Below are 24892 nucleotides of genomic sequence, written 5' to 3' on the forward strand. Positions count from 1 at the left end.
CGTTTCACCATCACCTACAAGTTGTGACCTCCCACATGACAATTAATGGTTCAAACTAATTATTTAAATTCTGTCCCTCCTGATTTTTAGGACATATACTTCGTCCTTCGTAAGAGCACACTGAAGAAATAGCGTGGAAAGTTTAGAAATGTACATTGATCAAAATAATTGGTACTTATCTAGTAAAATTCCTCTTCGTTGTTTCTCGTGATTCACCTGTAGGGTCTTCTTTCTCTCTTTCCTATAGAATATTGACAAAATATTTGGATTTTCCGGAGTTCACGGGTTTGACTTGTTGTATCAGTTATAGTCAAAACAATGAACATGTTTCAATTTTGTCTTTGTTGACATATTCTTGAAATCATTCCATAAATTTTAAATATCACTTTTTCTTTGTGGTTCACAGTTATAAAAATATGGATTTGAGCTTCGTTGTTTAGACGTACTGGACAACACTCGCCCAACTTTGACCATATGCGGTCATACGCAACTTCTTTCGCCCAACTACTGCAAGCAACTCCCTAACATTACACACTGATAGTCCGTAGATTGTTAAACACAAACACACATTGGTCAAAGATTACTGAATTTCTTCAGGCTTATGTACCGAACTATCAGTTTAATAACTCACGGCTGCAAAATACTAACGCGAATTCTTTACAGACGAATGGAAAAACTAGTAGAAGCCGACCTCGGGGAAGATCAGTTTGGATTCCGTAGAAATATTGGAACACGTGAGGCAATACTGACCCTACGACTTATCATGGAAGCTAGATTAAGGAAAGGGAAACCTACATTTCTAGCATTTGTAGACTTAGAGAAAGCTTTTGACAATGTTGACTGGAATACTCTCTTTCAGATTCTGAAGGTGGCAGGGGTAAAATACAGGGAACGAAAGGCTATTTACAATTTGCACAGAAACCAAATGACAGTTATAAGAGTCGAGGGGCATGAAAGGGAAGCAGTGGTTGGGAAGGGAGTGAGACAGGGTTGTAGCCTCTCCCCGATGTTATTCAATCTGTATATTGAGTAAACAGTGAAGGAAACAAAAGAAAAATTCGGAGTAGGTATTAAAATCCATGGAGAAGAAATAAAAACCTTGAGGTTCGCCGATGACATTGTAATTCTGTCAGAGACAGCAAAGGTCTTGGAAGAGCAGCTGAACGGAATGGATAGCGACTTGAAAGGAGGATATAAGATGAACATCAACAAAAGCAAAACGAGGATAATGGAATGTAGTCGAATTAAGTTGGGAGATACTGAGGAAATTAGATTAGGAGATGAGACACTTAAAATAGTAAAGGAGTTTTGCTATTTGGGGAGCAAAATAACTGATGATGGTCGAAGTAGAGAGGATATAAAACGTAGACTGGCAATGGCAAGGAAAGCGTTTCTGAAGAAGAGAAATTTGTTAATATCGAGTATAGATTTAAGTGTCAGGAAGTCATTTCTGAAAGTATTTGTATGGAGTGTAGCCATGTATGGAAGTGAAACATGGACGATAAACAGCTTAGACAAGAAGAGAATAGAAGCTTTGGAAATGTGGTGCTACAGAAGAATGCTGAAGATTAGATGGGTAGATCACATAACTAATGAGGAGGTATTGAATAGGATTGGGGAGAAGAGGAGCTTGTGGCACAACTTGACTAGAAGAAGGGATCGATTGGTAGGACATGTTCTGAGGCATCAAGGGATCACCAATTTAGCATTGGAGGGCAGCGTGGAGGGTAAAAATCGTAGAGGGAGACCAAGAGATGAATACACCAAGCAGATTCAGAAGGATGTAAGTTGCTGTAGGTACTGGGAGATGAAGAAGCTTGCACAGGATAGAGTAGCATGGAGAGCTGCATCAAACCAGTCTCAGGACTGAAGGCCACAACAAGAACAACATGTACCTCTCTGACATTTACATTCATAAAAATAATCAAGACAATTTTTTATTAGAAATATATAGAAAGTTTTTGGCAGTTAAAAAAGGATATCACAAAATACCTGATAAAACAGCTTGTATCGAAAAATTACGCTTGGTATGTAGTACATTATGTAATCAGACCAGTTTCATTACAATGTCCACATGAAAAACTCTTTCTGCATCAGTTAGGAGCTCGTGCATAGGACGGAGAAGACTTTTCATACTCTGTAGTTCACTCACATCACATGAACACAGCACTACATTTGAAGCTCGCGATTTGCTTCGATGAAACTTTCACTTGCCGTCACATATTCGTTGTGCAAAAAGTGGATAACACAATTCTCCACTTGCTTGAAAGTATGCACCACATACCTCTGCTATTACAAATAGGTGTTATTCCTGGCTTTACTCTTGAACGACTCTTCAGCCTCGATCTACACACTCCAAAAGTTTGGAGGCTCTTTAGCTGGTTTTGCTGCATTACTTGAAATCGGCCGCCATCGCCCGCTGATCCTGCACATGTAGAACACCCTTCAACCAGCGTTGCAGACTTCTCGGTAAGGCGCAGTCGTTCTTAATCGGTTCAGTCAAACATTTGTCGAGGAATTCAGCCGCTCTAGTGTAACTAAGGGATCTGTGGTACCTTGATGATTAATTGTGGCTTAATTTCGTCCTGTTACCATCACCCCTTGTCGTTGGGATCATTACGGTCTTATTCCCAATCTCTCGTTATCTTTCTTTAGTCCTATACTGCCTGATAATGTGAAGTAATACCGCTACTAATGCCTGATTAATTATGCACCCTAAGCTACTGCTCTCATGCATTTGAATATCTTTGATGTTGATGACTCCACACATACGTTTCCTTCTATGAAGATGCATCAGCGGTAGACACACAGCAGGTCCCTACCAATAAAGACCACTCTGCCGAAACTTTCTGCACACTGTTTGCATCGATACAACACGTGCAGAGGATGCTGTGTGCTCACGTACCAGTTGCCCTACAGTACTAAGGCGGTACTGTGGTGCCCTTACAGCCAAATGACGGTTCCCTGTTCTGAAGTCACACGTTACCGGCACGGCCCTGGTCTTTGGGATACAGTTATGGTCTCCATAAAGTGTCACCACATCCAAGAAACAGCAGAACGATTCACACTAAACCATTCTTTCTATGGCCCTCCACCACAGAGAGACATCTTCTCTGTGGCATTACGGCAAGTTGAAAAAGAGAGAGAGGCCTAGAGAGAGAGAGAGAAAGAGAGAGAGAGAGAGAGAGAGAGAGAGAAGTGATATATATGTGTGTATGATAAATTCCTTCCCTCAAAAGTATTTCTTTTCTTCATACCTCCTCTGTGTTACCACAGATAACGTGTCGCTTATCTCATTTGTACTAAGATTGCAGTACACGCCTATTTGCTTCTAACGCCCAAGTGGAATGCATAAGTTCTAATAAAAGTTCACCAACCTGCAGTCTTCGATAGTTGATGTTCCTTGGGCAGAAAATATCACGTAGGTCGTGAATCCGTGATCTTGAGGCTGTAAGAAACTCTTAGCAAGGAACTGTTGTTTTAGAAATGGTTAAATTTCCGATCATTTTGTTTATACGGGATGCCACTCGCTTTTTATTCGTAGGACACGGGAAACTGCACAACTATATTCCACTTTAGAGTCACAAATAATTTCCATTCTTCAACAAAATAACTGAGTATTTCTGTAATTACAATCACACTGCTCCCAACTAGTCACTGCGAATTAAATCGTAACTGATACCGAGGCAGACAGCATGTCTCTCCACCGAGGCTCCCCAACCAGTCTTACATTTAAAAACCAGACATTGAAAATTAAGCCTTAATTGATACCGCGGCGGACATCATGCCCGTCCTCCGAGACAGCCGAACGAGCTCTGATCTTACAGCCGGACCACTTTGCCCGCCATCGAAGTTAGGCGCGATTCGAAGATCACCGAAATGCTTCGTCTACCTTTTCGTTCTGCAGTTCTTTATTATTCTGCTGGTTATTAGTACTTGTGAAATAATGGAATGATAGCACGCTATTCAGACATGCTTTAAATATGAAATTCCAGTAACTATGCAGTTTAGTTTATCTAATATTAATAATAGAAGATTACCATTTTGTCGCGCAACTTCCGAACGCCGCAGCCAATCGCGGAGAAGGACCACAATTTAGGCGGACTTTCTCATGATACCTGTACCGATCAAACCATCTGCCTCACACCACATTACGTCCTCTTTCCACAGCTGCCTTCTCAACTGCTCCAAAAAGAGCTTCTTGTAGCAGAATATGATAGCTGTGCAGCCAGAAATATTACACCACACTGCACCGTCTGTGACTGTGTACACAGCGATTGTGGTTGTGGGACTACCCTGCAAACTCTATCCCGTTTGATAGATGCCCTGACTTCATCGTTGGCGAGGATGTCCGCTGACCGGAACGCCATCTTCCATGTAGGACACGCTCGTACAGACATCTGGTTAACTGTTTGTGTGATTATATCGTGAATTAGACACAGGGCGAGGAAATAGCGGTTTCTTGATTTAATTTTGAACAATAGTGTTGTAGTTCTGGAAGTTGACAGAACTTGAGGAAGTTGACTTGCTGAGTGTGTTTCCACATCAAAAAATTTGGAGAAGTATCTTCCACAAGTCACTTGTGGAATTTTATCCGCTAGTCGACACATGTCTTATTGCCTGCAGTTGTGCCTTAATGATCGGGTCAAAGTCCTAAGGCAGTAGAGTAGTGCGAGATGACGAATTCGGAAGAATGCAGCGGAGAGGAGAGAAGCGATATTGACGGTGTGAGTGATGGCGAGAAGAGGTTGGCGTAGCGGGGCTGACGACCATGTGCTTGAGGTGGCTGGCCAAAGAGAAACTGCCCTACACACGCACAGTACCTCAATATGTATCCACTTCAAGTGTGTTAGTTGCTTTTTTTTTTCTCTGCCACTAACAGAGTTCCCCCAAACACGTCAAACAATTTACTATCTGATGTTTTTTGCATGGTAATAACTGAATCACTAAGTGGACTACCCCTGTCAATATAGACTAACCGTTTTGCGTCTGTGTGTCCACACTTCAGTACCTGACGTGCTGCCCAGGGGAAAACAAACATTCATGGCTTGCTTACTTAGAGGTATTAAAAAACCTAAAAACATGCTACCCATAATAGCAATAGTCATTAGTCTGCAAATGAAGTAATTACTGATGTAATGTTGTTAAGTATCCACTTCAAGTGTGTTAGTTGCTTCTTTTTCTCTGCCACTAACAGAGTTCCCCCATACACGTCAAACAATTTACTATCTGATGTTTTTTGCATGGTAATAACTGCATCACTAAGTGGACTACCCCTGTCAGTATAGACTAACCGTTTTGCGTCTATGTGTCCACACTTCAGTACCTGACGTGCTGCCCAGGGGAAAACAAACATTCATGGTTTACGTACTTGGAGGGATTAACCAACCTAAAAACATACTACCCGTAATAGCAATAGTCATTAGTCTGCAAATGAAATAATTACTGATGTAATGTTGTTAAGTATACTGTCCTCAGCCACCAAAAAATATCTACACTTATACCTGTAACAACCTGTGCATCTACATCTACATCTACGTGATTACTCTGCTATTCACAATAAAGTGCCTGGAAGAGGGCTCAATGAACCACCTTGAAGCTGTCTCTCTACTGTTCCTTCTCTAACGGCACGTGGGAAAATTGAACACTTAAATTTTTCTGTGCGAGCCCGGATTTCTCTTATTTTATCGTGATTATCATTTCTTCCTATGTAGGTGGGTGCCAACAGATGTTTTCGCAATCGGAGGAGAAAACTGGTGACTCAAATTTCATGAGAAGATCCCGTCGCAACGAAAAACGCCTTTGTTTTAATGACTGCCACTTCAGTTCACGTATCATGTCTGTGACACTAGCTCCCCTATTTCGCGAATTTACAAAACGAGCTGCCCTTCTTTGTACTTTTTCGATGTCATCCGTCAGTCCCAACTGTTGCGGATCCCACACCGCACAGCAATACTCCAGAAAGGGCCGACAAGCGTGGTGTAAGCAGTCTCTTTAGTAGACTTGTTGCAAGTGTTCTGACAATGAATCGCAGTCTTTGGTTTGCTCTACTCACTATATTATCTATGTCATCGTTCCAATTTAGGTTATTTGTAATTGTAATCCCTAAGTATTTAGTTGAATTTACAGCGTTCAGGTCTGTGTGACTTATCGCGTAATCGAAATTTAGCTGATTTCTTTTAGTTCAAAAAATGGTTCAAATGGCTCTGAGAACTGTGAGACTTAACTTCTGAGGTCATCAGTCCCCTAGAACTTAGAACTACTTAAACCTAACTAACCAAAGGACATCACAGACATCCAAACCCGAGGCAGGATTCGAACCTGCAATCGTAGCGGTCGTGCGGTTCCGGACTGAAGCGCCTAGAACCGCTCGGCCACTTCGGCCGGCTTTCTTTTAGTACTCATGTGAATAATTTCACACTTTTCCTTATTCAGGGTCAATTGCCACTTTTCGCACCATACAGATATCTAAATCATTTTGCAAGTCGTTTTGATCATCTGATGACTTTACAAGACGGTAAATGACAGCGCCATCTGCAAACAATCTAAGACGGTTACTCAGATTGTCTCCAGACTCCTATGTCGTTAATATAGATCAGGAACAATAGAGGGCCTATAACACTTCCTTGCGGAACCACGGATATTACTCCTGTTTTACTCGATGACTTTGCGTCTATTACTACGAACTGTGACCATTCTGACAGGAAATCACGAATCCAGTCACGCAACTGAGGCGACACTTCGTAGTTGTCCAGATGGTCGAATTGATTCACAGAGCCGGCCGGAGTGACCGAGCGGTTCTAGGCGCTACATTCTGGAACCGCACGGCCGCTAGGGTCGCAGGTTCGAATCCTGCCTCGGGCACGGATGTGTGTGACGTCCTTAGGTTAGTTAGGTTTAAGTAGTTCTAAGTTCTTGGGGACGGATGACCTCAGAAGTTAAGTCCCATAGTCCTCAGAGCCATTTGAACCATTTTTTTTTCCCACAGATGAGCGTAGTGAACGCCGTTTGTGACGGAGTCGCGAAACGTACGATATCCTTTGTCTCGAATTCGATGCGTCTTCGTCTATTGACAAACGTACAAAATACACGATACTGAGCAGACTGTTTCACAACCGACTCCTTTTTGTATACCTTTTACGCAGGCGGCTAACGGAGAAGTACCGCTTCATCGACAGCTCGCGCGTCGCCATCTGGGGCTGGAGCTACGGCGGCTACGTGACGGCCATGGCTCTGGCGCGCGACCACGAGGGCGTCTTCAGGTGCGGCGCCTCTGTGGCCCCAGTCGCCGACTGGTTGTACTACGGTAAGTAGCTTTGTCAGGGGAAGCGGTGCCCGGGGATAGGCGTGGATTTTACTCGCGTTTCACTAGCATCTTGTCTTCTGTTATTGCACTTCATCATCTGAACTTAATAATATGTAAATGTCCGAAAGAACAGGTACCGTCGGTGACCATGCACCTCGTTAGAATGAAGTTACAATTAAATGAAAATCCTTAGCTGCTTACAGGCGTTGACATAGCACTTGGCTCAGATGGATAGAGCATCTGCCATGCAAGCAGGAGATCCCGGGTTCGAGTCTCGATCGGGGCACACGTTTTCATCTGTCCCCGTTGACGTATGTCAACGCCTGTAAGCAGCTAAGGGTTTTCATTTCATTGTAATTTCAAACGTTGTAAGTGCTTGTATGGGTCATATTAGCATTGTCTTTGTAGCTTCTCCCACAATGTCTGCCACAGAGTTTACATGAGTAATATTATTGTAAAACATGTAATATTGGAAGCAAATCTACCTGCTCACAATTATGGGCTAAACATCTTAAGAGAACAATTAACTCCACTGCATACTAATGTTGTTCCTAAGCAGTAATACGGCCATAACTTTTCTCAAAAAATTAACTGCAGTTGATCTGATGCAACAGTTCTTCAATCCGCCGCTTGTGACTCACATGGGACCTCATCTGTATTCTATATCCACCGCTTCCCGACGCAACGTGCCTTTATCAACTAAGGTGACTGCATTGTTGATATTGCCCTTGTACATGTGACATTATTTTCCTTGTCAGTTCCATTCATCCGTATTAAGGAATGGTTAATGCTGCTAGAAGGGTAGCGAAATATATTACATGCTCGTTCATACATCATCAGCATTAATTTTCTGCAGTAATTATAGTCGATAGAAGTCCCTTTGTGATATTGTATAGGGGTTTCATATTTTCTGTGAGGCCCTTGTCAAAGACTTCTGTGGTAACAGTTATAAAGACTCTGATGCGTGTTACGAGTTGATTAGTACAATACCTTACACAAGGTGATTCATCTGCCCCTACTTATTGGTTTTATGCAACCCACAAAGCCTTCAAAAACCAAGCGCAAGATTTTCATATTCTCTCGCTCGCCCCACGGAAACTGTTAGTCCTATAAAAAAATAAACAGTGCCTTTTTGCAGAAAATCTGATGTAGTTAAATTTTGTATTGGGATATGTTTTACCTCGAGACCACGGTTTTCGAGTTATTCAAGAATAACCCATCTAGAGGTCACTTTTGTACGTTTTTCTTCAATAATTCGAAAAATACAGCCCCCAGTGAAAAGGTATCGCAGTACAAAATTTAACTAAATTAAATTCTCTACAGAAAGTTCGTATTCATTTTTTCTGTAAGACTAACTGTTTGCACATACAAAGCGAGAAAATATTTAGATCTTCCACATGGCAAATGCAGATGTTGCAGGTTGCATAAAACCTATAGGTAGGGACTGCTGAATCGTCCCCTATACACAAGACCTGTTTTCATGATGTTTCATTTTCCTACCTTCTAAGTACGCAACATTTCTTTGCCAAACTGCGGTTCTGAAGTGTGTCTCTAGTTGTATGATAAGTGTTCAATATACTGTTGTACAAATTGTGTTAAAACGGAAAACCCCAGTTACCTGCACCATACCAGAAAAAAATTTGGATTTAGTCCTTTAAATATGTCACAGGTAGGGATTAATTTGTCTGAAGATCATATTATTGCGTTGTACACCTGAAAAAGAAGTGTGGTACAAGTGTATTACATTTTTGTTGCGGTATTTAGTCTGAAGACTGGTTTCATGCAACGCTCCACGCTGTGAAAGAGTTTTCATCTGTACAAAATTACTATAACCTACATTTACTTGAACTGACTTACCGTAGCCAACAATCAACCTCTGATCTCCATCTACGGTTTATATCCCTCACATTTTCCTCCACTTATAATCAAACTGTTCCTTGATGGCTTATGATATGTTCTGTTACTCTCTCCCTTCATTTAGTCAAGTTGCGTCAAAAAACTCTTTCTTACCAATTCGTTTTAGTACATTTTCGCTAGTTACTCGATCTACGCTTAAGCTTCACCAAGCTTCTGTAACACAACATTTCAAAGGTTTCTAGTCTCTTCTTGTTTCTAGCATTAATCATCCATGTTTCACTTCCATATAAGGCTACACTCTACTTTTTATTAGAATAGACTTACTGACATTTAAAGTTGCATATGATGACACACTTTTTTCACAAAAACTTTTCTTTCTCTTGGTGTTCAGTACTTTATCTTATCTTTCCTTTTGCTATCGCCCGTTACTTCAATTCCGGAATACACTGCCTGTCAAAAAAAGTAACAACACTAAACTCGAACAATGCTAAATGCACTGTGGTGGCCGTTATACCTGTCACAGAGAATTTCTACTCTGATCATTTACATATCCGCCTGTGCACGAAGTTTTATTGATATCCGATCATATCTTATGGACGCTTCACTTTCTTTGTCGGGCAGTGTAGCAGAACTTGTCCGTTACTTTTATGTCATGCATCCAAATCCAGTACCGTCATATGGTGTAATCAGTATCGGTAATCAAGTACAGAAAATTTGCAGTCGCTTGTACTTGCTATGCGCTGTAAGCACGGTGACGCTGCGTCTTTCGACAGATGCGAAATATACGGAGAAATACATGGGGCTGCCCACTCCAGAGGACAACAAGGCAGGTTACAGTGCCAGTGACGTCACGAGACTGGCTGACCGCTTCGCCAACAAGATGTTCCTGCTGATCCACGGGACGGCGGATGACAACGTCCTCTACCAGAACTCCATGATGCTAGCGCGCGCCCTCGAGGAGGCGGGCGTTCTCTTCAGGCAGCAGGTATATAGGCAGGCAAATAGAAAGACACATGTTTCCTTCGTTCCATACATCCATCCTCAAGGATGTAGAAACTGTAAAAAAAGACATGTTTACAAAGGACGGAGTATGATAATGTTCCTTCACAGATTATAAGTGAAATGGTGGTCAAGGAAGTGGAATAAGTATTTTTCCATTTAAAATACGTAAATGCGTAGGACTACTTCTGGTCATACTGGCTACATAAATAAATAAATAATTGCTAATTTGTATTTTCTTCTACCAGTCACTTTATTTGTTTTCTATTTAATTTAACATGACGCAATGCGCTCTGAGCGTTTTATGTCAATCTTAAGGCGTTTATGCATACAATCCTGAAGATGGGCAGATAATGCTCGAAACATGTTGCATTATGTTAAATTAAACATAAAACAAATAAAGTGGCGATTAAAATTGCTACACCAAGAAGAAATGCAGATGATAAACGGGTATTCATTGGGCAAATATATTATACTTGAGCCGACATGTGATTACATTTTCACGCAATTTGGGTGCATAGATCCTGAGAAATCAGTACCCAGAACAACCACCTCTGGCCGTAATAACGGCCTTGATACGCCTGGGCATTGAGTCAAACAGAGTTTGGATGGCGTGTACAGGTACAGTTGCCCATGCAGCATCAACACGATACCACAGTTCATCAAGAGTAATGACTGGTGTATTGTGACGAGCCAGCTGCTCGGCCACCATTCACCAGACGTTTTCAATTGCTGAGGGATCTGGAGAATGTGCTGGCCATGGCAGCACTCGAACATTTTCTGTATACAGAAAGGCCCGTACAGAACCTGCAACATGCGGTCGTGCATTATCCTGCTGAAATTTAGGCTTTCGCAGGGATCGAATGGAGGGTAGAGCCACGAGTCGTGACACATCTGAAATGTAACGTCACTGTTCAAAGTGCCGTCAATGCGAACACGAGGTGACCGAGACGTGTAACCAATGGAACCGCATACCATCACGCCGGGTGATACGTCAGCATGGCGATGACGAATATATGCTTGCAATGTGCGTTCACCGCGATGTCGCCAAACACGGATGCGACCATCATGATGCTGTAAACAGAACCTGGATTCATCCGAAAAAATGACGTTTTGTCATTCGTGCACCAAGGTTCGTCGTTAAGTACACCATCGCAGGCGCTTCCGTCTGTGATGCAGCGTCAAGGGTAACCGCAGCCATGGTCTCCGAACTGATTGTCTGTGCTGCTGCCAACGTCGTCGAACTGTTCGTGCTGACGGTTGTTGTCTTGAAAACGTCCCCATCTGTTGACTCAGGGATCGAGACGTGGCTGCACGATCCGTTACAGCCATGCGGATAAGATGCCTTTCATCTCGACTGCTAGTGATACGAGGCCGTTGGGATCCAGCACGGCGTTCCGTATTACCCTCCTGAAACCACCAATTCCATATTCTGCTAACAGTCATTGGATCTCGACCAAGGCGAGCAGCAATGTCGCGATACGATAAACCGCAATCGCGATAGGCTACAATCCGACCTTTATCAAAGTTGGAAACGTGATGGTACGCATTTCTCCTCATTACACGAGGCATCACAACAATGCTTCACCAGGCAACGCCGGTCAACTGCTGTTTGTGTATGAGAAATCGGTTGGAAACTTTCCTCATGCCAGCACGTTGTAGGTGTCGCCACCGGCGCCAACCTTGTGTGAATGCTCTGAAAAGCTAATCATTTGCATCTCACAGCATATTCTTCCTGACGGTTAAATTTCGCGTCTGAAGCACATCTTCGTGGTGTAGCAATATTAAAGGCCAGTAGTGTATGTTCCTGAGCGGTCAATACTTTACGAGCAGTTACTTTATTCATATCATATTTGAGGAACAATAGCAGCATTACATAAGACATAGTTTTATATGCATAACAAGTAGCGTTTGTAGATCCAGTCCGGCGAGATATCAGCCTGGGTGCACGCTGGCCTTCTTAGTAGGTGTAGTCCGCTGTAGTACCTAATAAAACCAACGATAATTGTTATTTTATGAAATCGCCTGTGGGTCCCCGCTCAATCGCAAATATAAACATGGTGTCGCTCCAGTCGCGCACTCTTCTCTTGACATCTACCATGGCGCGGCACCTGTGTCTGGATCAGCAGTGGCGGTCGACTGAACTGCTGGGGGTGGGGGTGGGGGATGTCAGCATGCCTGTGTGCCACGGCAGTGGCATCTGACTCATCTTCATCTCTCAAGTACGTTGGATTACATCGCTCGATTGACTCGGCTATCTTTACCCCTTTTACATGGAGTGAGTCACCAGTCGCTCTGTTGTACTGCTGGATAAGGGCTTTGGAAAGGGGAAATTTTACTCGAGCGGCTTTTGCGCAGAAAGCCGTGTTTTTGTCATGGCTAGATTTGAGAAAACAAAACGTTAGTTTTTAACTGTAGCACGAGGCAAGAGTAGGTCATAAATATTCCTCCGACGGTTGTGTATGATTTCAACTGTTGTTCAAGTAGTTGTGGCAGATGGGGAAGGAAGTCAGCCGGCAGCTGCACGAGCTAGCCGGCAGGATATCCACCCAACACCCGTTACACTGCTACATCGGCGTCTCATAGAGGTATGCTCCGCAACTCAAAGACCAACGTTCCTTGCAGCGGGTACCGACCGACCCGTGGTGCAGTGGTTACACACTGGACTCGCATTCGGGAGGAGTGTAGTTAAAATCCATCTCAAGCCATCCAGATTTTCTTGATTTCCCTAAATCGCTTGAGGCAAATGCCGGGATGAATCCTTTCGAAAGGGCACAGCCGTTTTCCTTCCCCACCTTTGAAACAATCCGAGTTCGTGCTCCGTCTCTAATGACCTTCATGTCGACAGGATGTTAAATTCTAATCTTCCTTTTTTTGCAGCAGCTCCTTCAATTGTGCGTTGTTGAAATCTACTGGCTGAGAAATGGTGCGTCAGCTACCATTTCTCGGTGCCACTATGCCGATTCTCAGTTGTGAACTAGGCAATTAAATGCAGTGAAATGTCTACCCCTAGCTTCTTACAGGCGTTGATATAAGTCAACGGGGGCAGTCGAAAATGTGTGTCCCGACTGGGGCTCGAACCCGGGATCTTCTGCTTACATGGCAGATGCTCTATGCACCTAAGTCACCGAGAACACAGAAGATAGTGCGACTGCAGGGACTTACCTCTGGCACGCTTCCCGTGAGACCCACATTCCCAACTTATTGTCCTGCACTATATTCATAGTACCCCTGCCCATTATACTCATTACTCTCGGCTTTTTGCCGATTCCCGTAAGAGTTCGGGCACTGTTTGTGCATCCGCGCAGAAGAAGATGGTCAAATGGCCGGTGAGCCTTAACTCTCTCTCTCTCTCTCTCTCTCTCTCTCTCTCTCTCCCCTGTTCTGTCGGACACTTCCTGTAGGCCGTTAATCCCATGAGATCTGTAGAAGAACGGAATGTATGGTCCGCTAATACTACGTTGAGCGGCACCGTATCTTTGGCACTCCAAGGTCCACTATCTGATCAAAAGTTTCCAGGTATCCATTAGACTAATAGTTCTGGACTTTGGTGTCTGGAGCGAAACAGACGTTCTGAGTCATCTCAAAGGTGTTCCACTGCATTCATGTCGTGACTTTGGGCAGGCCAGTCCATTTCAGGAATGTTATTGTCCACAAACCATTGTATCACAGAAGCTGCTTCATGACAGGGTACATTTTCATGATGACGCAAACAGTCATCAATTCCGAACTGTTCCTCTACTTTACTCATTACCCAGTGGTGTAACATATGTTCATAAAATTCTTCATTTAGCATTTTCTTATTCACAGTACGAGGGCTAGAATGTAAGCACGAAAAACATTCACACTGTAAAATTACCTCCTTTGTACTCAACTGTTGACTTTACACATGATGGCAGGTGACGTTCTCCAGGCATTCAACAAACCCAAACAGTTCAGTTGGATTACCACAAGGTATAGTACGATTCCTTACTTCAAATCATTCGTTTCCAGTCATCCACCGTCCAGTGACTCCACTCTTTACACCATCTGACTATAGAAATGTGTGGCTTAGAAGGAGCTGCTCCACCATAGTACCATATCCTTCTTAATTCGATACGCACAGTCGTTGGGCTAGCTGGCATGCCAGAAGGACTTTCGAACTCATGAGTGATTTCTTTTGCTGATTTCATGAATTTTTTTACAGCCTCCCTGTACGAAGCTTGATGGCTCTTGCTGACCAGTACATGAGGTCTGTCTGCACTTGAAATAGCTGTGGTTGTTCCTTGTCGTTTCTACTTCGCAATCACGTCACCAATAATTAATCTGGGCAGCCTTAGAAGGGCTGAAATATCCCTGATGGATCTGTTACTCAGGTAAAATTCAATGACTAGTCCACGTTCGATATCACTGAACCCTCCTGACTAAACCATTCTGCTGTTGCTCCTTTTTGCACTGACAACACAATACTCACCGCCTCCTTTCATACTGGCAGACATCTATTGGGTTGTTCCACATTACATAGGGGTCTGCAGATACTTTTGGTCATATAGTGTATAAAACAGCAATCGAAGTCTGTCGTTCCTAGGTATTAATGTAGTTGTCACAATGAAAACTACTCTAGACAGTCTCTTACTCTCTCAGGGCAGCGATCCGTTTTGGAGGTGGGCATGCACCAGCAACAGATATTCTGAATACAACGAAAATCACTCCTGTAAAGCTGAAAACACACTTCGTAGGTTATGATAACTGCTCTCTGTATATCCTCTGAGGCACTGGGATTTGATTTAGTCCATGGAACAGCTGCGCCACATGAAAATTGATGTGTGACCACTGCTTCGTGGTTCATCGAAGTGTGGTCTCTAATCGTCCAAATATCAGTATTCTAGAATCACTGCATTGCCGCTAACAAAGCGGCTTCTATGCCACCAAGTCCAACAGCGATACCTGTGTACTCTCTGATGGTTGTGCTATGCTTGCCTGGACCATCGTGTCAAATTTCGCCCTGGCAATCTGAAGTTTATCGGGACCAGGCTGCAGCTGTCATGACAGGAGGACCTGCTGTAGTCTGTCTAAGGTGGAATGTTGAGTGGCTTGGGAGCCCACTATACCAGCAGCACACGTCATCAATGATAAGGGTTGGAAGTGTGGAAGCGGTCCTGTGACGATAATGCACAGTTGGTCACACCACTGGAATATTTTGATTTAGGACGCAGATATGCCGAATGTCAAGTTTGAAGTCAAATAAGTGCAGAAAATCTGGATCTCTTATTGGGCGAGAGACGCTGGGGACAATAAACCACCACTCAGTAGTTCTCTGCAAACCTAGGTTCAGATTTACTGTCACCCAGCCCTATGTTGTTGTGGGGGAACCGTTTCCTGCAAAGAGATCAAAGTCTTTGATTGGTCTACGCTGCCACGAAAGTGTCTGTTGGAATACGCAAACGTCAGTGCCTGTGTCATCGGGAAACTGCATCTTGGTGGCCTCATCTGTCATCACTTGATGCAGCTGGCATGCTGCTGGCCCTTTGGCCACAAGGTGCTGCCACTCGTGTTTCCCTATGAGGAGCCTGGTGATGTGTATGGATGTGGCTTGCCTCGAAAGCATCAGTCTGGTATGGGTGAGGATTGTCTGTTTCCAGATCCGCGGGAAGCGATGGGTTCCCTTTTCCTGTGAGCTGTGGGTCGACTTCTCCATCCTTTACTCGAGCCAAGAACTGTAACCTGGTGCATGAACTCATCTGTAGAATTCTTCTATGATATGCCATCAACTCATCAACAGGCGAAGGTGTCATATGAATTGTGATACTTTTCTGTATCATAGCTCCTCCCAGTCACTCGTATCGCTCTGTCGCTGAGGGTTTTGTGAGCACATCATTCATTTCAAGAGTGGTTTAGCTGTGACATGATTCCAGCCCATGAGTCCACAAATCAGTTCTGCCAAAGCAGTGAGACGTGTCCAAAGAAGCGTAATAATGAGATGTGTGGGAGCCTTTGGAACCTCACCTATTGATGCACTGCTTGTCATCATGGGGACTTCAGAATGAGGAGAGACCCTTAATGCCATCTGTTGACATTGTCTAGTAAACAGTTGACTGTTCTGCCCTCGGGAGCAAATGTGTTATGTAATTCTGTGGCTGATGCTGTGAAATAGTTTTGTGTAATGTTGTTTACTGCGTTTCAGTCCTCTTAAAATAGTAAGTAATAACATTTTGTGTGACAAAACAAAGCTGTCAGTTAAGAGGTTAACTGCTCCAACACATTCAGCAAGATTCTATGTTAAGGAAGAAGACATTGAACAGCTCAATTTCGAAATGCGATCAGACCAAACTACATCCAAACGCCACCGGCAACTGCAGCGACACATTATAAATATACTCAATGCCGAAAAACGCTGGCACTGTCACCAGACATGCACCAGACTCAATGTTATACTCTGAGTTAACTCTTGCAAGTACTGGAAAGCATTCCATCGGCTTACAGGCACCCATCCCATCCTTCACTATCTGATCTTTCACAAATACCTTTCCCTGTCTGACGATCTGAGCAAAGCCAATCACTTTGCATCCTATCTCTCAAAAATCTTCTCCATACTTGACAACTCTCACTTTGACAAGCACTTCCCATCAACTACGTCTGCCTTATTGTATCCTTCCTCTCCAATCGCCGATCCTATGTCCTTGTTAACAACACCAGTTTCCATACCCTCCGCATCACTGCAGGAGTGCTCCAAGGTTCCATTCTCTATGCCCTCCTTTACCTCTTATACACAGCTGATACGCATAAACCACCTCCTCCTATCTACCTCCTTCGATATGCTGATGACACCACTTTCCTTACCATCTATCCAACACTCCAGAAATCCCAACAATCCTTCCAAATCCACTTCAGTAACGTTACCTCCTGGTGTAATCAATGGCTCCTTAAGATCAACCCCTCCAAAACCCAGACAATAATTGTAGGACACACTACCTGCACCTTCTGTCTCTGTGACATCTACCTCACCATTTATGACCGTCACATCCTCCTACCTAACCCTCTAAAATACCTTGGCCTAACATTCGACTGGCAACTAACGTGGAAACCTCACCTACTAACTGTCCAACAGAAAGTCCACAGTAGACTAAATCTACTAAAACTACTAACTAGCTGAACATGGGCACTACGCCTCTCCACTGTCCTTCACATGTACAAATCCTTAACCTGCCCTATTCTTTGCAATGAAAATGTTGCATGGATATCTGTCCTTCCTAAGTTCTATAAGTCTCTCCAGATCCTTACACCATGCACACCACCTCGCTTTCTACATCCAATTACCTTCCAAATAAGGATTCTTTACCAACTCAACACATTCCTGCCCCTCCTCACTCACACTGAACGCCTCTGAACAATCTACACTGTCTGCCAACTCGACTCCAATAATCCTGTCGTTTTCCAATTCTCATATGCCTTTATTAACCCATTCCACCAACCCTCCAATTACACATACTCCATATCTTCTCCCAAAGAAACTTCCATCAACTCCTCCTCCCAGATCATTAACTCCACCCAAACATTTACCCATCCTAGCAGCTACAGGTCCACCTCACCCAATCTACCTTATCAGGGCTCTCTCTCTCCCCCTCCTCATATATCCTTAGCTCCCGTTTTCCCTTCTGCCTTTCTTTCCACACCACCCTTTTCCAAACAACTATTAGTGCCACCATCTCCCCCTCTACTCTACCCCCTCTTCTGTCTCAACAGCTACTCCTACCCCATTTCTGCAATGCACCAGTCCTCCATCCTTATACTCCGACATCCCTACCCTCTTAACCAACCAACTGTATCCTCTTTAACAACTAACTCCCTATCTTGTGGCAGGACCTTCCAATGTCTAGTGATAGGAAAGTGCGTCTTTTTAAATAACCGTGTTTTAAATATGCACATATTTGTTTCATTTTGAGCCGGCCGGAGTAGCCGAGCGGTTCTAGGCCCTACAGTCAGGAACCGCGCGACCGCTACGGTCGCAGGTTCGAATCCTGCCTCGGGCATGGATGTGTGTGATTTCCTTAGGTTAGTTAGCTTTAAGTAGTTCTAAGTTCTAGGGGACTGATGACCTCAGCAGTTAAGTCCCATAGTTCTCAGAGCCATTTTTTGTTTCATTTTGCCTTTTATTATTACTGTTCTTTTTAACTACCTTTGCAGAAACTCATCTATCTTATACCCAAAGAAACTTCCATTTTATTCGCCTTTAAATAGTTTTAAATTCAGTGTAACTGTCCTCACTATCTTTTTCTTGTTTGTCTCATTTACTTCTCATTGTCAGTTGGCTGAAGAGCGGGTTACCTCTATCGCTGCCCACCTTCCTGTCCTTATGAGGCGTGTGGGTGGAGGGGGGAGGGGTGGGAAGGGGAGATGAAACAATAAAAAATTTGGCCAAATAACATTCAGTTTGCACAGATAAGACGCGGTAGTGGTGTACTGTCCTCATATGGACATTACTGATTGGTTGGTCGTTTATGGTTTTATTTGATGTGTGCCTTTTGGTGGCAGAGCACAATATTGCACGTTTGGTGTGTTACTGCGTAGTGAAAAAGTGAAAAGCTCGTACTGTTAGACAGCAGTGCCGTCTGTTAGCAAGCATCGAACATTCCTAAGGGTTGAATGCGATGAATTACTGGACAGCAGTGCTATCTTTTAGCAACAGGAACCACTCCTCAGGTTTTTTTTTAGTAGAGATGCACCCTCGTGACAGGAGCAAAGAACCAAGACTAACAAAGGCAAAATCCTCCCAAACTTGTAATTCAAGTGGACAACAATACAATGGAAAGCTATGCATTTCACGAGATGGAATTAGTATGTTCAATATTTCTATGATGGTGGAGAAAATCGAACACTGTCTTTTCCACCTGCAGCAAACCCTAGAAGCGCTGAACGAACTAAATGATACAATACAGATAATCATCTTGATGTTGAAGCTCCTTTGTCTGTGTTTGCTTTAACAATAAAATATGTTTTTGAGTGGGGTCCGCCTTTAGCGAAACACAATTTTGTTTTTTGTCCCAGATGTGTTTCACTGCAGTTGCAGCATTATCAGTGGGCTTTTTCATTATTATGGCTGTTAAACATAAGGAATGTCCTTTACTGTTTAAATAAATATAAATATTAATTTTTAAATCGTAATTCCAGGTTTTTGAAGAGCACATAAAAGTGTGTATTCATACCTTCTCACCACATGGTGTGGTTTTCCTGCGTATTACGTTTTTACAGTGACTGTTTTTCTTTACAGTTTGTCACCTGCAACTATATACAACTTAATGTAGGCAAAACATTTACACAAAAATTACAATTTATAAACGGTTATGGTTGTGCCTGAGATTAATAATCCATGTGAAAGGTTGTGTGTGTGTGTTTATTCACATTTTGTTTAAAAAAATGGTTCAAATGGCTGTGAGCACTATGGGATTTAACATCTATGGTCATCAGTCCCCTAGAACTTAGAACTGCTTAAACCTAACTAACCTCAGGACATCACACAACACCCGGTCATCACGAGGCAGAGAAAATCCCTGACCCCGCCGGGAATCGAACCCGGGAATTGTGTTTCACTTACAGTTTTTTTTTTTCTCGTCATCTTCTTCATTGCCAAGTTCCATGTTTTGAGTTGTCACTGTCACCACTGTCACTGTCACTGATTACCAGCTGTAATAACAAGATGGCGGACAGTGGTACAGTAGAAGGTGTGAGAACAAGATGGCGGACAGTGGAACAGTAGAAGGTGTGAGAACAAGATGGCGGACAGTGGAACAGTAGAAGGTGTGAGCACAAGATGGCAGACAGTGGAACAGTTGAAGGTATCGAGGTGTGACAACAAGACGGCAGACAGTGGAACAGGGAACAGTTGAAGACATCATTGGTCTTTTTTTTAAATTTCTCAGACATGTGTGTGTGTGTGTGTGTGTGTGTGTGTGTGTGTGTGTGTGTGTGTGAAAAGAAAGAGAGAGAGAGAGATAGAGAGAGAGAGAAAGTGGGGGAGAGGGAGGGAGGGAGAGAGTACGTTTGAGGATTTATCATTATTATTATAATGCTATTTATTTATTTTTGGTTTTATGTGTGTGTATGTATGTATGTGACTGTGTGTACGTGTGGGGGGTTGGTATTATCTAATAATTCTTTGAAGGCAGAGAACAGAGTCCCACTTCAGAGAGCTGTGTATTAATTTATTACTTGCTTTCCTTCAACTATGGCTTTTTGTATTTCATTATTTTCAATTATTTGTTTTTGTGGGGGCTGTTGCTGCATTTGAGAATTTTCAGATAAGTGTTTATGTCTGTTTATTGTCCATAAGGTGTTCAGCAAATGTGAGATGACAGCTATTACCTTTTAATGCTCCTCTGTGTTCTGTGTTCTGGTATTAAAGTCTGTCCTATATAAACTGATTTGCAGTCCTGACACGTTAGTTGTTACACACCAGATGTGTTGTGTTTGTCTGTGCTTGTGTTGGTTATCCTTAGTTGCCTCTGTGTTGGGTTGTCTGTCCTGTGGGCTTTACGCTATTTTCAGCCCTTGTTTTTTTGAGTATGTTGCCTATTCTGTATGCTGCTTTGTTGTTGCAGGTGAGAGTGAACCGCTTGCTTGTTGTTGTGGGTGTTTCTTGTTCATGTGTGTTCGTTTGTGTGTTCTGTGTGTTTGTAAGTTGGTGAGAAGGCTTTTGTGTGTTGGGTGTCTTTTTTAATTTTATGGTTCAGTTTATCTATAGTGTTTGTGTCATATTAATTCTCTACAGCTATTTGTCTGATTATCTGTAAATCATTGTTATAGTTGGTTTCAGTCAGTGGAGTTTTTTTCAGTCTGCGTAACGTATATTGGAAACCGGCTGGTTTGTATGTAGTCGGATGATTGGAATATTTGTGAATGGCTGTGCTGGTGGTGGTTACTTTTCTGAATATGGAGAATTGGTGTTGGTTGTTGTGTCTGTGTATTGTGAGGTCAAGGAAATTTAACATTTTGTTGTTTTCTGTTTCTGAGGTTAATTTTATTTTTGGGTGAAAATATATTGGTATCGCTATGTAGATGACGTCATATGCCTTCTAGATGGAACGCTCAGTCGCATCCAACAACTCCAAATTGATATGAACAAAGTCCACTCAAAAATAAAATTCACTCTAGAAACACCTGACGCAGACACAGAAAGTTGCGAGAACTATACAAAGAAATGGAAACTCGCTACTTGAAAGCTGAAAAGTCTTTTGGAGGAATACTTTCGGTGATAAAAATACAGCTTGTAACACCCCTTTTATTCATTTAGGAAGTCTCTAGATTATTGAACAAATAAGAGAAGTGGGTTAGCGATTACATCCTGATACGTAAACGGTTGTTGTATTGTCCCACGTGACTGAAACCAACCTATGCACTGCTTCCTAAGATTTTAAGGATCTGTACTTCCCGATTTCCTTGAAATGATAGAAGTCACTCATTGGAAACAAGGTTTATTTACTCTCTAGACAAGTAAATGATCCCTACGCTGTCTCATATGCAATCTCACAGCCCTCACGCTGTCTAGCCACAACGTAAAAGTTAAACTGAAATTTACATCCTTAAGGGTTATGACTATTTGGCGCACAATATAATTTCCTCTTAGATCCGATAATGTCAGCGGTTACTTCTTTATTTTTGAAATACACACTTGGTAATTAATGGCGGCAACGAAAGTGATATTCAAGATTCTACTTTTTTTCATGATTTCCGATTCCTTGCAAGAGACTTGATCAAAGTTCTTCCACATTTATAGTTCTACTTACTCAGTTCACTGAACTATGCAAAATTTTATTCGTGCGGAATTTTCTTCACATTAATATAAACCGACCAACACTCGGACTGCACCCCGTCCGTCATCATTGGCCGCTCATCTTAGACTGCTCTGCTTCTCACGTAGCTGCCTGTTGGCGCGAATCGTTACGCATTGGAAGCCCAGCGATGTGGTATCCACCGGAAACGGTTGTTAATAATCGGTTACTTCGTTACGGTATTGACAACGGTACCCTCACAAGCTGATACACTATCTGCAACTTCAGCAGCCCACCGATACGCCTATATAACCATCAAGTTGCCTACGATCAAACGACAACCTTTCCCAGGTGACATAAAAGTATGGCTTCGATTCCGGGAGCATTTCACAGTGTGAGGGTTCTCTCCTTCTTGAAGCAATCTTGTTTCTCGTTTAAGAGGAACCCCGCCTCCAACCATGCCTTTCCTCTGAAATAGTTACTAGTATGTAATAACAGGCACTGTTAGGATTACAAATAGAGTTTATTATCCTAGTTACAAATCAGTTTAACTTCCGATGGGCAATAACACAGACTCTCCCTATAGTTTTGAGCTAAATTCGGTTCTGTGCTATACACGGAACTCCCTAGTTACTGAGCCCCACGATCACGAAACTTTGCCATTTATGGAGCTCCATGGCACGTGGCTGTGATGTGCAGACGCTGAGCCCCAGCCTGGTCTGACGTCACGAGCAGCCTTCCGACGCCCCCGGAGTAACTCCAACATAAATTACCACCACGCCACTCAGGGCAGAACCTAATTTCCCCCCACGTGTGACAATTGTTGCTGAAAATTAATCTTTCGCAAGTGAACTGTCAACCTTATATACAGGGTGGTCCATTTCTCGAGACCGGACCAAATATCTCACGAAATAAGCGTCAAACGAAAAAACTACAAAGAACGAAACTTGTCTACCTTGAAGGTGGAAACCAGATGCCACTATGGTTGGCCCGCTAGAGGGCGCTGCCGTAGGTCAAACGGATATCAACTTCGTTTTTTTAGAACCCCAATTTTTTATTACATATTCGTGTAGTAAAGAAATATGAATGTTTTAGTTGGACCACTTTTTTCGCTTTGTGATAGGAGGCGCTGTAATAGTCACAAACGTATAAGTACGTGGTATCACGTAACATTCCGCCAGTGCGGACGGTATTTGCTTCGTGATACATTACCCTTGTTGAAATGCAGTTGATATCCGTTTGACCTATGGCAGCGCCATCTAGCGGGCCAACCATAGCGCCATCTGGTTTCCCCCTTCAAGCTAGACTGGTTTTGTTCTTTGTAGTTTTTTCGTTTGACGCTTATTTCGTGAGATATTTGGCCCGGTCACTATCAATGGACCATCCTATATATGAACAAGAACACAAACGATCTCGCAATCTCAGTTCAGCACTAAGGATGTACATCAGCAATTCCCATTTACCACCCTCCTTACAACAGCTTCCATACATTTTCGGTGTTATCGGCTATGGATAAGGACATATTCCTCTCTGGACATCTAGATGGAGAACCCAAGGATTTGATCGATGGGAGTGCTGTTACAGCTGACACATATGAACAAACAAAGCAAATTTCGAACTCTAAACACGGAGATTAAAACAGGCTTATCCAAAGCTAGTTTCATTTCTTGGAAAAATTTAACGTTTTTACCTCACGCAGTTCAGAGGCTCCAAACGTCACCTACATTGGCAGCCGTAAGCGGATCAAAGTGCTACAAACACGGGGAGTGGATATGGGTTTTTGCAGGAGTGTGCTTGCCCTTTTTGTGCTATGTGTGTTCCTAGAAGAAACATACTGACAGTGGCTTATCCAAGCAGGAGGGCAAAAGATCCAAAAGAGAATTTTACACACCTTAAGGTACTTTTTCGTAGCTGCGGGAATTTCCCACAACGTGCTGCGTAAAACGCGAGCGAGACCGCGCTCCCCTCTCGCACAGTGCAAAAATGCCAGACCGTTTTCCCAGGGTGCGGACAACGCAGCGCGCTGCGGGCTCCATCAGTGGGGAACGCTAGCTTGCTTCGGGAAGAGTCTGTCCCGCACGCACGTGCAGCGATGTTTTCGGTTGGAGGAGTGGGGGAAGTCGAAGAGGTAAAAAGCACTCCGTTTTCAGGCTACGAGTGGCCTACCGTGACCATCCGACCGCCGAGTCATCCTTAGTGGAGGATGCGGATAGGAGGGGCGTGGGGTCAGCACACCACTCTCCCGGTCGTTATGATGGTATTCTTGACCGAAGCCGCTACTATTCGGTCGAGTAGCTCCTCAATTGGCATCACGAGGCTGAGTGCACCCTGAAAAATGGTCACCCATCCAAGTGCCGACCACGCCCGACAGCGCTTAACTTCGGTGATCACACGGGAACCGGTGTCTCCACTGCGGCAAGGCCGTTGCCGGAAGTCGAAGAGGTGCAACGAAATACTAGCCGACAACTGCAGTATTTCTTTCGGGGGCACGGACAGCAAGAGAGTAGGTAAGTCCTTCGATTTAATGATTGAAACATTCATCAGAAATGTCGGCTTACCGCTTCTCTGCCTCAGAGAATTATCAGCTTATCGCGTTGGTATTGGTACACCACATTTGGTGGAATATGGCTGATGACAACCTGAAAAAGCAAAGGCGAAAGGAGTTAATTTGGGCAGAAATCGGAAAAAAATGAGTGAAACATCTAAGAAGAAATGTTTTTGATTACGCTCAGTGTAATACATTTGTAAATATAGTTGCACAGAGCCTCTAACCACGATTATAATGAATTGGATGTTGTTGTTTTTATGATCAACGTCGTGACGACGATTACAATTCGGCCTGTTGAAGTAATCAATGATTCCGCTCCTCACAGTGTATCCTCAGTTATGTGCCAAGCGTAGGGCCTAACGTTTTGTCCATGAATTTCTGATACGTTTGCGTTATAAGTCGGTGGGAACTGACATTCCTCCGCAACGTCGAGCAACG

The 24892-nt window shown here is 43.3% G+C and overlaps 1 protein-coding gene across 1 annotated transcript in view; it reads left to right on the forward strand.

The window, feature by feature from the left end:
- LOC124798412 (venom dipeptidyl peptidase 4-like) overlaps positions 1-24892 on the forward strand; it is a 254271-nt gene that overhangs the window by 213964 nt on the left and 15415 nt on the right. The window contains exons 14-15 of the mRNA XM_047261808.1: positions 7146-7306; positions 9937-10148. Of these exons, the coding sequence (XP_047117764.1) occupies positions 7146-7306; positions 9937-10148 (373 nt within the window). The remainder of the gene's footprint in view (positions 1-7145; positions 7307-9936; positions 10149-24892) is intronic.

Source organism: Schistocerca piceifrons, chromosome 5, assembly GCF_021461385.2.
Source record: "Schistocerca piceifrons isolate TAMUIC-IGC-003096 chromosome 5, iqSchPice1.1, whole genome shotgun sequence".
NCBI classification, from domain to species: domain Eukaryota; kingdom Metazoa; phylum Arthropoda; class Insecta; order Orthoptera; family Acrididae; genus Schistocerca; species Schistocerca piceifrons.